General features: G+C 50.5%; 1 protein-coding gene across 1 annotated transcript in view; it reads right to left on the reverse strand.

The window, feature by feature from the left end:
• Positions 1 to 14,766, reverse strand: part of LOC119401418 (venom metalloproteinase antarease-like TtrivMP_A) — a 39,364-nt gene extending 24,598 nt beyond the window's left edge. Inside the window, exons 1-5 of the mRNA XM_037668203.1 lie at positions 14,656 to 14,766; positions 14,136 to 14,302; positions 12,756 to 12,848; positions 8,762 to 8,885; positions 6,609 to 6,659 (exon numbers count right to left, since the gene is read on the reverse strand). Of these exons, the coding sequence (XP_037524131.1) occupies positions 6,609 to 6,659; positions 8,762 to 8,885; positions 12,756 to 12,848; positions 14,136 to 14,302; positions 14,656 to 14,704 (484 nt within the window). The 5' untranslated portion in view covers positions 14,705 to 14,766. The remainder of the gene's footprint in view (positions 1 to 6,608; positions 6,660 to 8,761; positions 8,886 to 12,755; positions 12,849 to 14,135; positions 14,303 to 14,655) is intronic.
• Positions 14,767 to 17,470: the final 2,704 nt, after the last annotated feature.

Raw genomic sequence — 17,470 nt, forward strand, 5'->3', positions numbered from 1 at the left:
GTATGTGCCACACGTGAAAGGAGCAAAGAGTTTGACGACGTACGTGACGGGATTTTCACGTTCTTCATGTCATGACCAGACAGTCTTATCCGTGAAACCCTCTTACCCTCTATACCAATTTCAGTCTACCCCAATTTAACGAGGTGATCACAAGAACACCCAGGCGTAGAAGGTATATATATATATATATATATATATATATTGTCACGTGGTCGTGACGTCGATGAAGACAGCAGTCGGCGTTTGCAGGATGAAACTGTTTATTTGGCCGAACTTGTGGCCGGAAAATGAGAACTAGAACTACAGCAATACACGCTGTACAAATATAGCGGCGAACAGGGCGTCGTCCGTCGACCAACTGACAAGCGGTCAATCGCGTCGGCTTTTATACAGGCGGTATCGAACTTTCCAGCAATATCGCTGGTGGCGGCGTTATCTCTAGACAAAGCTGGAACGTTCGCGTGCGGGGCGCAATCTTAACAGAACGATCTACTATAGACGTGAAGCTTCTCGAACAATGCTTCGCGGACAGCGTCGAGCGTTGATAACCGTCCCTGCCGGTCAAACCCGAATACATCAAAACAAGACAAGAAGTGGGCGTGGCATTGCCCCCCTCTGAAAAAGCATCGCCCCGATGCTTGTGAAAGAACATAGAAGAGAGAAAAAAAACAAGTGCATACAAAAATAAATTACAATAACAAAGGAAGAAAAATCCCCAGGTCCCCAGGTTCGCTAACGCGCAAAAAACGGCTTAAGGCGCACGACATGGACGACTTCAGGTCGTGCGCGGCGTCGCTGGGAGTTCGTAATGCCGTCCGGGATCACCTCGTAGTCAAGAGCGCCGAGGCGTCGAAGAACCTTGTATGGCCCGAAGTATCGCCGAAGGAGTTTTTCGCTAAGCCCACGTCGGCGTATCGGCGTCCAGACCCAAACACGGTCGCCGGGCTGGTATTCCGCGAAGCGTCGTCGAAGATTGTAGCGACGGCTGTCGGTGTGCTGCTGGGTCTTGATGCGCAGGCGGGCGAGCTGTCGAGCTTCTTCGGCACGTTGTAAGTAAGCGGCGGCATCGAGGTTTTCTTCGTCGGTGACGTTGGGTAGCATGGCGTCGAGCGTCGTCGCCGGGCTCCTTCCGTAGACCAACTTGTACGGAGTCATCTGCGTCGTTTCTTGGACGGCCGTGTTGTATGCGAAGGTCACATACGGAAGGATGGCATCCCACGTCTTGTGTTCGACGTCGACATACATGGCCAACATGTCGGCGATGGTCTTGTTTAGCCGCTCGGTCAGGCCATTTGTCTGTGGGTGGTACGCTGTGGTCCGGCGGTGGCTTGTTTGGCTGTATCTCAGTATTGCCTGAGTTAGGTCAGCAGTAAACGCCGTACCTCTGTCGGTGATGAGAACTTCTGGGGCGCCATGACGCAGGACGATGTTCTCAACGAAGAACTTCGCTACCTCGGCGGCACTGCCTCTAGGCAGGGCCCTCGTCTCGGCGTAGCGGGTGAGGTAGTCTGTAGCTACGACGATCCATTTGTTTCCGGTATTGGACGTCGGGAACGGACCCAGTAAGTCCATCCCGATTTGCTGGAACGGCCGTCGAGGCGGCTCGATAGGCTGCAGAAGTCCGGCTGGCCTAGTGGGCGGTGTCTTGCGTCGCTGACAGTCCCGGCAGGTCTTCACGTAACGAGTGACGTCGGCGGAAAGGCGCGGCCAGTAGTACTTCTCCTGTATTCTTGCTAGCGTGCGAGAAACACCGAGGTGTCCAGCCGTCGGGTCGTCGTGCAGAGCCTGGAGGACCTCTGGCCGCAATGTCGAGGGTACCACGAGAAGGCTATCGGCTCGAAGCGGTGAGAAGTTCTTCTTTAGGAGAACACCGTTGCGCAAGAAAAATGACGGCAGTCCCCGCGTGAATACCTTCGGAACAACGGTGGTCCTGCCCTCGAGGTATTCCACAAGGCCCCTGAGTTCTGGATCCGTTCGCTGTCGTTCGGCGAAGTCGTCGGCACTTATGATTCCCAAGAAGGAGTCGTCCTCCTTGTCGTCTTGCGGCGGTGGGTCGACGGGGGCGCGAGACAGGCAGTCAGCGTCGGAGTGTTTCCTTCCGGACTTGTAAACGACGGTAATGTCGAATTCTTGAAGTCGTAGGCTCCACCGTGCGAGGCGACCTGAAGGGTCCTTCAAGTTAGCTAGCCAACGCAATGCGTGGTGGTCGCTCACAACTTTGAAGGGCCTGCCGTAGAGGTAGGGGCGAAACTTGGATGCAGCCCAGATGATCGCTAGGCACTCCTTTTCTGTTGTGGAATAGTTCGTTTCTGCCTTTGATAGCGACCGGCTAGCATAACTGATGACCCTTTCCTGCCCGTCAGTCTTCTGCACAAGGACGGCGCCGAGTCCTACGCTGCTTGCGTCGGTGTGGATTTCCGTATCGGCGTATTCGTCGAAATGTGCTAGTATAGGAGGCATCTGAAGGCGTCGTTTCAGTTCTTCAAATGCTTCGATTTGCGCCGTTTCCCACTTGAATGGCACGTCGGTCTTCGTGAGGTGAATTAGCGGTTCGGCGATTCGTGAAAATTCCTTGACAAAGCGCCTGTAGTAGGCGCACAAGCCGAGAAAACGGCGCACGGCTTTCGTGTCGGTGGGGGGCGGGAAGGCAGCGATGGCAGCTGTTTTCCGAGGGTCTGGGCGAACACCACCCTTGCTGATCACGTGACCCAAAAACAGCAGCTCCTCGTATGCAAAGCGGCACTTTTCAGGCTTCAAGGTGAGGCCAGAAGTCTTGATTGCTTGTAGTACAGTGTCAAGGCGTCGGAGGTGTTCGTCGAAGCTTGAGGCAAACACAATGACGTCGTCCAAGTACACAAGGCAAGTCTGCCACTTCAGTCCAGCCAGCACGGTGTCCATAACGCGCTGGAACGTCGCAGGTGCCGAGCAAAGACCAAAGGGCATAACCTTGAACTCGAAGAGGCCGTCTGGTGTTATAAAGGCAGTCTTCTCTCGGTCTCTCTCGTCGACTTCGATTTGCCAATAGCCGGTCTTGAGGTCCATCGACGAAAAGTACCTCGCGTTGTAGAGTCGATCCAGGGTGTCGTCTATCCGTGGGAGAGGGTAGACGTCCTTCTTCGTGATTTTGTTCAGGCGGCGATAATCGACGCAGAAGCGTAGGGTTCCGTCTTTCTTCTTCACTAACACCACGGGTGACGCCCATGGACTCTTCGACGGCTGGATGATGTCGTCGCGTAGCATTTCGTCGACTTGTTTCTTTATGGATTCGCGTTCTCGCGTTGAAACTCTGTACGGGCTCTGCCGGAGTGGCCTGGCATTTTCCTCTGTTATGATGCGATGTTTTGCGACTGGGGTCTGGCGGATTCTTGACGATGACGAAAAGCAGTCCCTGTATTTCAAGAGCAGGGTTTTGAGCTGTTCTTGTTTATGCTTCGGAAGGCTAGGATTAACGTCGAAAACTGGTTGAGAAGCTTGGTTCGTCGGTGTTGGCTCGGAAGAATCGGCGATGGCGAAAGCCATCGACGTAGCCGTGATTTCTTCGATGTAGGCGACTGTCGTGCCTTTGTTTACGTGCTTATACTCGTTGCTAAAATTTGTGAGCATCACTGTTGCTTTGCCTCCCCGCAACTCTGCTATTCCTCTTGCGACGCAAATCTCGCGGTTAATCAACTGGTGCTGGTCGCCTTCAATGACGCCTTCCAGGTCTGCTACTTTCTGAGAGCCGACGGAAATGATGACGCTGGAGCGAGGGGGAATGGTGACTTGGTCTTCCAGCACATTCAAGGCATGCTTCCCTGGCGGCGTGTACCGCGGTAATGCTTTTTCTGTAGATAGTGTTATCGACTTCGATCTGAGGTCGATGACTGCACCATGAAGGCCTAAGAAGTCCATACCAAGGATGACATCTCGGGAGCAATGCTGAAGGACTACAAAGCTTGCGGGATAAATCCGGTTGTTGATGGAGACCCTCGCTGTGCAGATTCCTGCCGGCGTTACTAGGTGACCTCCCGCTGTGCGGATTTCGGGGCCTTCCCAGGCGGTCTTGACTTTCTTCAGCTTCGTCGCGAACGGTCCACTGATGACGGAATAGTCGGCTCCAGTATCGACGAGAGCGGTGACGTTGTGGCCGTCGATGAGAACGTCGAGGTCACTCGTTCGTCGCCTACCGTTTCGATTTGGTCGCGGCGTCGGATCACGGCTACGTCGGTTTGTCCCGCTGCTTCGTCGTTGTGTCGTCAGGTCTTCTTCGGGCCGTGAAGTTTCGACGTCAGGGCTTCGTTCGGCTTGCGGCGTGTTCTTTAGATGTCGTTGCGGCGTTGTCGTCGGCGGCGGAGGATCTTCGGTATTTCGTCGTACAGCAACCGCACCTCCATCGGTTGCTGCCCTTAGTTTTCCGGATACGGGCTAGGTGACCGGCCCCGAGTTGGGCCAGTGTATGGTCGGCGTTGGGGAGAGACGTAGCGGCCTGGCGACGGCGAACGGGAAGGTTGTCGGGGCGTCCATTGCGTTCCCGCGAGGTAGTCGGCGATGTCACGTGGTCTTTCCCCTCGCTGTGGACGCGGCGCGTCGATGGCGAATCCACGCAGTCCCATCTGTCGGTACTGGCAGCGGCGGTAAGTGTGGCCAGCTTCTCCGCAATGGTAACAGAGTGGGCGGTGGTCGGGGGTGCGCCAAACGTCGGTCTTCCTCGGCGTGTATCGTTGGCCGGCTGGCGGGCGGTGTGACGTCGGTGGCGGCGGCGGTGGTGCCTGGCGGCGGAACTGTTGAGGCGGCGCGGCGTCTTGACTTGGGCGAGGAGGGGGGGCGTTGCGTCGGGCTGCAGCAGCATAGGTCACTGCTTGCAGCTGCGGCTGCGCTGACTCGGGGGTGCCCAGAGACTGCTGGATTTCCTCTCGGACGATGTCAGCGATCGACGCAACTTCAGGCTGTGGTGAGGGTAAGAGCTTGCGTAGTTCTTCCCGCACGATCGCTCGGATCGTTTCGCGCAGGTCGTCGGAGCCGACAGCATGAACAACTGGGTTGTCTTGAATCGATCGGCGATTATACTGCCGGTTGCGCATTTCCAACGTCTTCTCAATCGTCGTCGCCTCTGAGACGAACTCTTGGACTGTCGACGGTGGGTTCCGCATTAGCCCAGCGAAGAGTTCTTGCTTTACCCCTCGCATGAGCAAGCGGACTTTCTTGTCCTCGGGCATGGCTGGGTCGGCGTGTCGGAACAGTCTGCTCATCTCTTCCGCGTACAGCACCACGTTCTCGTTTGGAAGCTGCACACGGGTTTCCAGCAGAGCTTCGGCCCTCTCCTTGCGGACGACACTCGTGAATGTGGCAAGGAATCTTGTGCGAAAAATGTCCCACTTTGTGAGGCTTCGCTCTTGGTTCTCGAACCAAGTTCGGGCAGAGTCCTCCAAGGCGAAGTAGACGTGTCTTAACTTGTCTTCATCGGTCCATTCGTTAAAAATGGCGACGCGGTCGTACTTCTCCAGCCAACTTTCCGGGTCTTCAGCAGATGATCCGTGAAAGGTCGGTGGTTCCTTTGGGCGCTGTAGCAGCACGGGTGCAAGCGGCATGGTTGCTGTCATTGTCGCTGTTGTGTTGGTCATGGTCGGGGTCTTCCTGGTCTTGTCGGGTAAAGGCTGGTATTCTGGAGGTAGTCCTTGTGTCCTGCGGCTTGCTCGCTGTTCGGGGTAGGCGTCGATGTCTTCGTTGCGGCCCGGACTGGGTTCACGGCCTGACGGGGGCGACCGGAACATGAGCGAAGCAGCACCTCCACCAGATGTCACGTGGTCGTGACGTCGATGAAGACAGCAGTCGGCGTTTGCAGGATGAAACTGTTTATTTGGCCGAACTTGTGGCCGGAAAATGAGAACTAGAACTACAGCAATACACGCTGTACAAATATAGCGGCGAACAGGGCGTCGTCCGTCGACCAACTGACAAGCGGTCAATCGCGTCGGCTTTTATACAGGCGGTATCGAACTTTCCAGCAATATCGCTGGTGGCGGCGTTATCTCTAGACAAAGCTGGAACGTTCGCGTGCGGGGCGCAATCTTAACAGAACGATCTACTATAGACGTGAAGCTTCTCGAACAATGCTTCGCGGACAGCGTCGAGCGTTGATAACCGTCCCTGCCGGTCAAACCCGAATACATCAAAACAAGACAAGAAGTGGGCGTGGCAACGCTCGACGCTGTCCGCGAAGCATTGTTCGAGAAGCTTCTCGAACAATGCTTCGCGGACAGCGTCGAGCGTTGATAACCGTCCCTGCCGGTCAAACCCGAATACATCAAAACAAGACAAGAAGTGGGCGTGGCATTATATATATATATATATATATATATATATATATATATATATATATATATATATATGAATAGAAACGCTCAAAGTTCCTTTGGTTCGCTAAGAAATGATTCGCATTTAAAATAACATGAATTCTGTCTGGGGCCCTTGGTAGCTGTGCTTACTTATTGACTTAGCAAGAAAAAGTGCTTGCTACATTCTTAGCTTTGCTTAACATTCTGACCAAGAAGTTCTTAACCTTTTCGTTAGATCCCGTATTTATTCGATAGAGAGTAGCACAAAATGACCATTATTCAAAGCCTACTTACGTGACGGCGACATCGTAGCCGTATTTGGCAAAGGTACTTGGTCGTTTGGTACTGGAGAAACAAGCAGATCATGTTTGAGGAGCTCGCAGAATCACAGCTTCGAATGTTTTCACTTGGCTCTGTTATTTTCTCTACTTAGTCATTTAACCTTTAAAAATATCCATCGCGTCAGATACGACTTAAACCCTATGGCTTAATTTAATGGTGGAACATTCATTTTTACTACTAATGCGCCACATGTTGGAAAGACCGACGATAAATTACGCGTTGCCGCTAAAAATAAAACAGACAAATAAAATAGTATTATTATGTTAAGCGTCACTGAGCTGCCACTGAATGGCGGCTGGCATAGCGGCTGTTATATTGTAACGTAGCTACGGCACATTTGCCAGTGTGACCCATTAGCATAGCTAGCGGTAGCGATGAGTGCATTACGTCGCAGTGGCTGAACATTTTCCGTTAGGTTTCTGCCCTTTTCTTCAGGCGGTCTTTTGGTATTTGCTTGAAATAAATGACGTGTTCATGGCTTGTTCTTCATTGTACAGTCTTATTATACAGCAGCAGGAGCTTGATGTGGGTGAGTTGATGTAACATACTTAATGAAAACGCTGAGAAACACGAGGACCAGAAGAAAATCCGTTCAACATTCATAAGCGCAAACTACCAACTGAATTTTATTTGAAGAAACATGAATACTTGTACATGGGACAAACCGATATCACCATCATGACGTCATAAAAGTTGGAAGGCGCTCAAGCTCCGCCTCAAGAGTAGAGAGAAAATCAGTGTTGGGGTTAATGTACGTTGCCTTGCACTCCCAGAACATGTGTGTTGGCGTGCCTACGTCCCCGCACGCGGGGCAAGCGTCATTGGGGAACACCTCGGGATAAATAGCGTGTAGGGAACTCAGATTAGGGTACGTCTCCGTCTGCAGTAGTCTGTGCGTAAGGGCCTGAAGCCCATTAAGTTTGGGGTGAGGGAGTGGGTGTCCTTAAGAAAACGCAACAGCACTTTCGTTGCCTTTCGGGACTGTGATGGGCAGTCCCATGGTCCCAATATCTTCTAGATAGCGAAAGCGCTTCCGTCCAGGTACTGGCCTCAAAAGCAGATCGTGATAGCTCAATAGGGCCCCGTTCACATCGCCTTCTCAATCGGTAGCCTCGCTTCGCCTCTCAATGGACACCTCAAGCATGCGGCAAGGAAAGGAACGTCTGAGCTAGTAACATTGGCCGTTTAAAACTGTCTTAGAATGCCTACTGCAAGTGCAGTTGCGAAGTGCCCACTATGCGATAATTCTTCCTTTTGCGAATTAGTGAAGTATTCACTACGCGTCCTGTTAGGCAACATGCGCACTGCGCAGCTGCTCATTTTGTTTATGCTTTTGCTAATGATAATGATCAAATATGACTGAGTGCTTTGTAATGGGTGGGCCTTTAAACACCTCACTCATTGTGCAATTGACATGTCTTGACGGATGCGTTGAGGAGACTCTTCGTATTGCATGACATTTGTATAGGTTTTTTTTCAGAATAAGTTACAAGCAATGGCGTGGCTCTGTGGTGGAACACCTGCTTGCTACGCATAAGGCCTGGGTTCGATTCTCTCTCGAACGGAAGTTATTTTTATTAATTATTTGCATCTATCTCGAATTATCGTTCTCGGGCAACGCTGATTTTTCGCTCACAACTAACGACGTCGTCACCGGAATTCCCGCGAAACGAGTTCTTTAACGCCTCTAACGCCTCTAAAAGCCTCCTACGCGACATAAAGGCAATCGCTCTGTTGAGCGTCTGTGGCACTTGCGGAAAGAGAGATTGCCTTTAAGTCGCGTGAGAGGTTTCATGGCGTCATGATGGTGATATTGGTTTGTCCCATGTAGAAGTATTCGCGTTTTTTGAAATAAAATTCAGTTGGTAGTTCGCGCCTCTCTGGTGCGTGGATTTTCTTCTGGTCCTCGTGTTTTTTGCGAAGCGTCTTCATTAAGTATGTTCCTATACAGCGCCATCCCGCTTGTTTCGTTAGCCGTCCGTGTGTTCACCTCGCTGCTATGGCTTTGTGGCTGAAGCTGCAGTGGCTGGTGAAGATATTGTTATATTTGAAGTCCTGCTCAGTACTTAACTATAAAGACTTGCGAATTATGCTGCAACACATACCAATTTTTGCGAGTTCATCGTCCGTTTCTTGCACTTCGTATATGCGATGGAGCACGTGACCCCGTGACGAGCGCTCGCTTTGAGGTACGGGCTTTATTCTGAGCTTATGGTTGATTATACCTTCCTGTTAAAGGAAGTAATAATAAACGAGACGAACGTAAGACAAGACTCCGCTCCTGTAAACTAGAACCAAATACATAGATATGCCGTAAAGCAGAAAAAAGAAGTTGCAGCAGCATGGGTGTTATACTACGGAACGAACGAGCGAACGATGCAAGATTAGTTTACTGACCGCTAGGCGCTACAACAAATTATTGCGCGTTACCTTAAAAAAATTACCGGGGTCCCTTATGCACTTAGGAAGAGTTGAACACTTTTCTCATGTGTTTGTTTAGGCCATGGCGTTCATAACAGACACATGCAAAGCGAGTGCTCAAGCAACAGATATCTCAATAACCGGGGATAGTGCGTTTTAAGTGGGTTAAAGGTACGTTGAATTTACATGTATATACAACGTACTATACAGATCCTCGCTGGTCAGGACTCGTCACGGTGGTCCAGTAGTTATGGTGCTCGACTGCTGACCCGAAGGTCGCGGGATCGAATGCCGGCTGCATTTTCGATGGAGGCGAAAATGCTTGAGGCCCGTGTGTGCTTAGATTTAGGTGCACGTTAAAGAACCCCAGGTGGCTGAAATTTCCGAAGCCCTCTACTACGGCGTCCCTCATAAGCATATCGTGGTTCTGGACTGGACCAAATTTCAATCGCTCATGGAAGAACAATGTCAAGATAACAACATCTCACTTGACTTAGAAGAGGCAATAAAGTGTACAGTGCAAGACGCGATGTGCACTATCACATGCTCTTCGAAAGTAACGGAATTCGATGTAGAATTAGAGCGACTTCGGGCACTCCGGCGACGTGCTGAACGAAGGTACCGACGCACGAAAGCAATCGATGATTTACGGACCGCCAGACGCTTACAGAAGAAGATGCAACGCCGGATAGACAAGTTAGAGTCACAACGTTGGGCTGCCTTCTGCGAGTCGCTAGATCCCCGCAAGCCTTTATCACACTTGTGGAGGACAGTAAGAGGGCTCCGGACACCCCCCGTCCAGCGGTCTCCATTTAAGGCTCTAGCCCTGTCTCAACGGCGATCGGAGGTCGACGTGGCAGACGAGTTCTGTGCCAAATTATCCAGCCAGCTCACAAACCACTACTTCGCGCCTTCAAGTGGCTGCCCGATATCGCGTGACCACCGCATGGACCTACCTTTTTCAATCCAAGAGCTTAAAGCAGCCCTGGCTTTGTGTGGACGGACATCAGCACCCGGACCTGATGGTATTTCCTACAGAGCACTGTGTCATCTTGGCGAGCGTGCGAGAATTGCTCTCCTCGAGGTATACAATGAATCCTGGCGAGAGGGCACCCTCCCCGTAAACTGGAAGACCAGTCGCCTGGTCCCATTACTGAAGCCTGGCAAGTCACCATTGGTGCTAACATCGTACCGCCCGATTGCACTGGCTAGTTGCGTGGGCAAAATAATGGAGAGGATGGTACTAGGACGCCTAGAATGGTACTTGGAGCATCACAACATCTACCCAGATGCTATGACAGGGTTTCGCCGTGGTCGGTCATCGATTGACAGCGTCGTCGACCTGGTCACCTACGTACAACACGAAAAAGGCCGTAAGCGTCTCTGCGCTTCTTTATTCCTGGATGTTAAAGGGGCGTATGACAATGTCACCCATGAAGCTATCCTTGCCGCTCTCGGAGAGGTAGGAGTGGGTGGTCGGATGTTTCAGTGGCTACGGAGCTATCTCTCTGAGCGTTCTTTTTTCGTGAGCACCGCGGACGGCGACACTTCGCTACATTACAGCCATCGTGGTGTTCCCCAGGGTGGCGTACTTAGCCCTGTATTATTCAACCTGACGCTAATCGCTCTCCACGAGCACCTGCCAAGCACTGTCAGACTGTCAATGTACGCAGACGACATCTGCGTTTGGACGTCTGCAGTGACACGTCTACAACTGCGAGCTCGAATTCAAAGAGCGGCCACTGAAGCTACTATTTACCTCCGTAACAGAGGTCTAGAAATTTCCTCTGAGACATGTGCACTTGTGGCATTTACGCGCAAACCAATAGAGAGCTACAGCGTAATGATAAACGGCCAAAGAATACCTTACCTCCGATCGTACAAGTTCCTAGGTGTTATAATTGATAGAGACGTCTCATGGAGCCCTCATGTGTCATACATGAAAAAACGGTTGACAGGCATCTGTCATTTGTTCAAGTTCTTCGCTGGCAAGACATGGGGAATGTCCACAGCCGCTATGTTGCGACTATACAGGGTTCTTTTCCTCGGATTCCTACGGTATAGCCTGCCTGCATTATCCAACGCAAGCAAAACAAGCCTACGAATGATACAAAGTGTACAGGCTCAAGCACTCCGGATTTGTCTAGGCTTGCCCCAGAGTGCATCAACAGTCGCGACTATAGCCATCGCAAGGGACCACCTCATCAAGACACACATTGAGGTTGAAGTGCTGAGGACACATATACGACATCTTGCTCGCACTCCCCGCCATCACCTAGCCTCTCTACCAGCGGACCGACCACGCACATCTTACTCCCAAACAGTGACCGCCCATGGTGAATCAATACCAACTTCCTTCACTCCTGCCGCAAGACCTCGGACTCCTCCATGGTGCCTTACTCAACCAAATATCAACATTACAGTACCTGGCGTCCAGAAAAAAACGGATTTGTCGTCACCGGCACTTAAGCAGCTCACTTTGCTTCTCTTGTACGAAAAGTACCAAGACTCCATCCACATCTACACTGACGGATCTGTGCTGACGAACAGTTCAACCGGAGCAGTCGTGATACCAAGGTTGGTTACGACAATTAAATTCAAGACATCTCACGCAACAACATCGACGGCAGCAGAACTGGCAGCCCTTCATAGAGCGTTACAATTCGTCAATGACCAACCGATGCACAAGTGGACTATTTTCTGCGACTCGAAGGCGGCACTGCAGTCTCTACTGTCAGCTTTACGCCGCGGGCCGCACGAACAGCTGGTGCTAGAGACAGCAGAGGTTATCCACCACCTAACTGAGAAAGGACATCAGATCACTTTTCAGTGGTTACCAAGTCACTGCGGAATCATCGGCAATGAACGGGCCGATCAAGCTGCCCGCTCAGCCCACGCAGAAGACCATAAACTACTACTACCGCTTTCTAGGACCGACGCTGCACGGAAGCTTCGTTTGCATGCTCGCCAACGCACCACGTCACAATGGAATGAGCCACACTTCAGACATGATCGACTGCATTCATTTGACCCTACATTAAGTCTTCAAGTCCCATCAAGACTTCGCCGAGCAGACGCGACCCTTTTGTGTAGGCTGTGGTTGGGCGTTGCGTTTACCAACGCCTATGCTTTCCGCATTGGGATGGCCGACACCGCAGCCTGTGACCACTGTGGAAACGCAGAAACAAACAATTAGACATATTTTTTGCGACTGCCCACTGTACAATGCACAGCGACTATCTCTTTGCAACGCGCTGAACAAGTTGGACGACCGACCTTTGTCGGAAGAAAGAATTCTACGCCATCGACAAGACGCAACGTCACAGAAGAAGGCCATGCAAGCGCTACTGCGCTTCTTGCGATCTACCGGCCTTTTTGAACGATTGTAAGAAGAACTTCGTCCCTGTGTGTGTTTTTTTTTTTATCTTGTGTGTGTACGTGCGTTTTTTTCTCCTCTTTTTTCCCCTCTCTCTCTCTAGACCCTCTTTCTTGCCCCTATTTCCCCTCCCCAGTGCTGGGTAGCAAACCAGATGCTAATATCTGGTTAACCTCCCGGCCTTCCTTTTTTCATCTCTCTCTCTGGGACATTAAACCTTAACAATTACGATTACTTAATGGTGAGGATATTTTAGTGGTGCTGCTATTTTCGCGGTAGCCGGTCTGAAATCGGCAACTTACAACTTTGACGATTCCATCTCTCTGGTGTACCATTAGGGACGATCGATGATGCTTGTCGTGATACAAGTTTTTCTGAATGGCGGACGTGTCCACCTGCGTAGTCATGCAAACATATTGAAGCGAGCAGTTGTAAGAAAACAAGTTAACCAGAACATCTAAGACACGACTTCCATACGGATGTCATCTCGGTCATCTGCTTCACTTAGGCCCACTGCATATTGTCCTGCAAATACACCGCGCTCAAGACTCAGCACAACAACAGCTGCTGTGTTTTTTATACTGAATAACTTTTATACCCAGATAACTACATCATACGAGTAAGCAATAATAAAAAGCAAATGCAACTTTTGTCAAAAATTTAGAGCATCACAGAGTACTTGCGAATCGCGCATGGCTGAACTCTTGAACAGTCTTGTAGCGTCAGCTAATCTTGCTATTTTCGTATGAAGTACAGATACGTGTCGAAAGAGCAAGCGCCATAAGTGGTTTGAACTACACAAACAAAAGTTGACTGCGTACAACGGCGTTAGATACCAGGTTAGGAAGGCGATTCGGTGCGGTTCCCGTGTTAGCATTGTTACTGCAGCATATACAAGCTGAAATCCGTGTCTCATTAGAAATAAATCCTGCAGTTTGCGTAAGGGAGCTTTATTTTTTTTTTTGTAGCGTTAGCTATACTGGCCGATGTTGAGCGGTTTCTCGTGGCTTATCGAGAGACGTGCTGCGCATGCGCGAGGAGCAGTGACGTCACGGCGCACAGCTGGCGTCGCTGGCGCGCTGGAGCCGCTTCCACATCGCGGGTCTGCGCATTCCAGAGGAGTGACGTCACAGCCGCGGCAGACGCACTGGCGCCGGCGCGTGCCCAGCTATGCGCCTCCGTTGCGCAGTAGCCAAGTCTCGCTGAGCAGGACGTTGGGGCCATAGAGATGGCAGCGTGTTACCACACTGACCGCCGAGCCGTCTTTGTGGCAAGAGAGAAATGACGTTGAGCAAAAAATAGATATACATGTGTCACATAATGCGTATAACGTATGTGTAGCACTGAAACAGCAGTAAGCATGATGATCAAGCTAATTCTAGACAACCAGGAGAGCTAAGAATAATCAGCTGAACCTTAGCTCACGCTACCTATATCCTGGCATAGCCGAGCTAAGCCACTACAGAGCAGGGTCATGCACTACCCCTAATGCATGACCCTGCTCACGCCTATGCTTACTATCTTTTGTATAGTTATAGTGCGATACCTCCTTTGTAGGCATTCTTTTATTTCTATGTAGGAACTTGAAATTGTACTGGTTTTAGGCATAAACTCTCTATCCATTTTCTTATTGACCCGCTATTGTATGCACTGCTCAAAGATGAAATACCAAATATACGCACCGTTTTCACTTGTCTTTCGTGCTGACTGCTCGTGACCATGACCAGTTTGTCCGCTAACACTGTGCTTCTCTCAAGGTTAAGTGTTAACCGGTCGTGCAGCACAAGCGCCATATTACCTGCGCTCGTTCTTTCATGCACAATGATTGGATAGACAAGCATGTCATGCTCTGTTTAAGAAAGTGGATAAGACAAAAAAGGAAGCTTCAGTTAAGTAGTTAATTGGCAAACAGTTAACTAGCATTTCATGCTCTGTTTAAGAAAGTAGATCAGAAAAAAGAGCGGCTTCAGTTAAATAGCATTTCGTGCTCTGTTTAAGAAAGTGGATCAGAAAAAAGAGCGGCTTCAGTTAAATAGTTAACTAGTAAACAGTTACCTAGCATTTCATGCTCTGTTTAAGAAAGTGGATCATAAAAAAAAAAGCTTCAGTTAAATAGCGAAACCCTCGATAAAAATCCAGAAACCAAGCTCACAAAACAAAACTTGTGTTGTGTAGCCTGTTCTGTCGACCACAGAAACATACCTGCATAACAGCTGAAAACGAAATTCGAAACTACGATAAAGGTGATCATTTCTGATGGCTAGCAGCTCATTTAGGACACAGCGGCATGCAAGAGTAAGTCTTTTGGTGAAAGTATTGTGCGTCGAATATATATATCTGCGCAGGGGAACTCGGAAACCTTTGTTTGCTCGCTCACCGCAAGACGTCAGAAAGTTGAAAAGTTCATTACCTAGGCCCCAGTGATGACTTTGTGGTACTATCGACCTTTTCACTTGAAGTTGTCATGCCCGCTGGGCAGGGAAAGGTTTCACGCCCAAGGTACTTGCCGATTACGATACATGTGCAAGCCTACCCGCAGGGGCGTCTGCGCAAGCAGGCGTTTGGTGTGTAGCGACACCACGGACCCGAGCTAACGGGGGGGTTTCGACCCCCTCCCACGCCTAGCCGTGCGTGGCTTTGCCGTGTCCGGGGAAAAGGGGATCCTGGGGGTTGAGTCGACGCTGGGTGATTGGACCTTTAAGGCCCCCCAGCAGAGACAACACACCCCTTTGGCCCCGGCTTCACGTAGACGGCACCCCTGGGCTGACCCACCCAGGGGAAATCGGCAGTCGCCTTTTCCTATCTCTTTCTCTCCCCACATCTTCGTCTTTCTCTATTACTTTTTAATCTTTCCTGTCTTCTCCTCTCTTCAATTTACTTCCGTTTTTCTTGGCGGCGAGGGTTAACCTTGTGTATGTGCCCTCTCTTGGGCGCATTATATTTGGTTATAGTAGCTGTGTACAGCTGGCGTAGGCATGCTTTATATCAATATAAGTGCTGTCGCGCCCCCGTGTTGGGCTCCATGGTGGGCGGCTGGCATGGCTGCCGAAACTATACTTAATATATGGCCTCAACCTCATTTCCTCGACTGAATGATCGTCCTCTCACAAAGAGAGGTCGCACCGAAGAGACTTTGAATGCCTTGCTCAAACCCAAAGAAATTTTTCCACGCTTCCACGTAATACACTGCGAAACACTCGACAAGAACGCAAGAACCATCTCTCCTTTTGTTGTGTCGAAATGCCTCACCAATACACTCGGTCAAGGCTATAAGGCTACAAGAATGGCTAGTGGGGACCTTTTGCTAGAAGTTCAAAGTAAGACCCAGTATGAAAAACTTTCAAAACTTGCCTCTTTTGGAAGCACCCCTGTCTCAATTACACCACACCGATCCCTCAACAGTTCTCGAGGTGTAGTATCTGACCAAGACCTGCTCGACTTGACTGAGAGTGAGCTCCTTGAGGGCTGGAATGAACATCATGTGACACACGTACAGCGAATTAAAATCAGACGTGACGACAAAGAAATCCCGACAAAACACCTGATCATTACATTTTCGACAAGCACCCTACCAGAATATCTCGAAACAGGCTACCTGAAGCTAAAGGTCAGACCTTATATACCCAACCCGCGGCGTTGCTTCAAGTGCCAACGTTTCGGTCACGGCTCTCAGAGCTGCCGCGGCCGTCAAACATGTGCCAAGTGCAGTTCACACGATCACCCTGCAGACGACTGTGTGGAAACTCCCCTTTGTGCAAATTGCGAAGGTGCTCACCCAGCATACTCTCGTAGCTGTCCTTCATGGAAAAAAGAGAAAGAAATAATTACACTCAAGGTAACTGAAAATATCTCGTTTAAGGAGGCGCGCAAACGCCTTTCCTTCGCACAGGGTCCTACATTCGCGGACGTGGCACGCAAGGGGGCAGTGCCACAAAGGTTCGCGGCGGCCGCACGTACCACGCACAGTGGACGGGCGGTAGCGCCATCCGCCCCCTCAGCGGAAGCAGCCCGGGCTGCTCCGCAACCAACGGGCATGCAGGTCTCCGGATCTGCAGGCCCAGGGCCTTCTGTTCAGGCAGAAAGCCCCAAAACTCAGACGCCCGTGCGCGTTAGCCGCGAGCGGGCATCCAGCGTCTCTGCCGAGGCGATGGATACAACGGCAAGTCCAACGGCGTCTCAAGCGCCGAAGGAACGGCGCAGCTCGCTGGAGCGCGCCAAAAAAGGAAAAACCCGCATCACAGGGCCTGAAAAGGGCTCTGTGACTTAAGGCAGTAGTTCTTCCAGTACACACAGCACTAATTTACACTCAAAATGGAGACACAAATTCTACAATGGAACGTCAGAGGCCTACTAAGAAACCTCGACGATATCCAAGAGCTGCTACATGAACACTCACCAAAAGTGCTGTGTGTACAAGAAACACACCTAAAATCTAAGAACACGAATTTTCTACGCCAATATGTCATATTCAGAAAGGACCGGGATGATGCCATCGCGTCATCCGGTGGTGTAGCTCTTATAGTAAATCAAGGAGTAGCGTGCACACATTTACCGCTCCGAACGTCCCTGGAGGCAGTGGCTGTTCGAGCGGTTCTTTTAAACAAACTCGTAACCATTTGCTCTCTCTACATACCTCCACACTACCACCTTCACAAACATGAGTTCCAGTCCTTAATAGATGAACTACCAGAACCATACCTGGTGCTTGGGGACTTCAATGCACATAGCAGTCTATGGGGCGATTCTCGGTGCGATGCGCGAGGTCGTCTAATTGAACAATTCCTGTTCTCTTCGGGCGCTTGTCTGTTGAATCAGAAAGATCCAACATATTATAGCCTCGCTAACAATACATACTCGTCTATAGATCTCAGCATTACATCTCCATCGCTTCTACCCCTACTTAAATGGCAAGTCATTAATAATCCTTACGGAAGTGACCACTTTCCTATTGTTCTGAGCACAGAAATAGTAAATGAATGTCCCCCACAGGTTCCCAAATGGCACACTGACAAAGCCG

This window comes from Rhipicephalus sanguineus, chromosome 8 (assembly GCF_013339695.2).
Source record: "Rhipicephalus sanguineus isolate Rsan-2018 chromosome 8, BIME_Rsan_1.4, whole genome shotgun sequence".
NCBI lineage: Eukaryota > Metazoa > Arthropoda > Arachnida > Ixodida > Ixodidae > Rhipicephalus > Rhipicephalus sanguineus.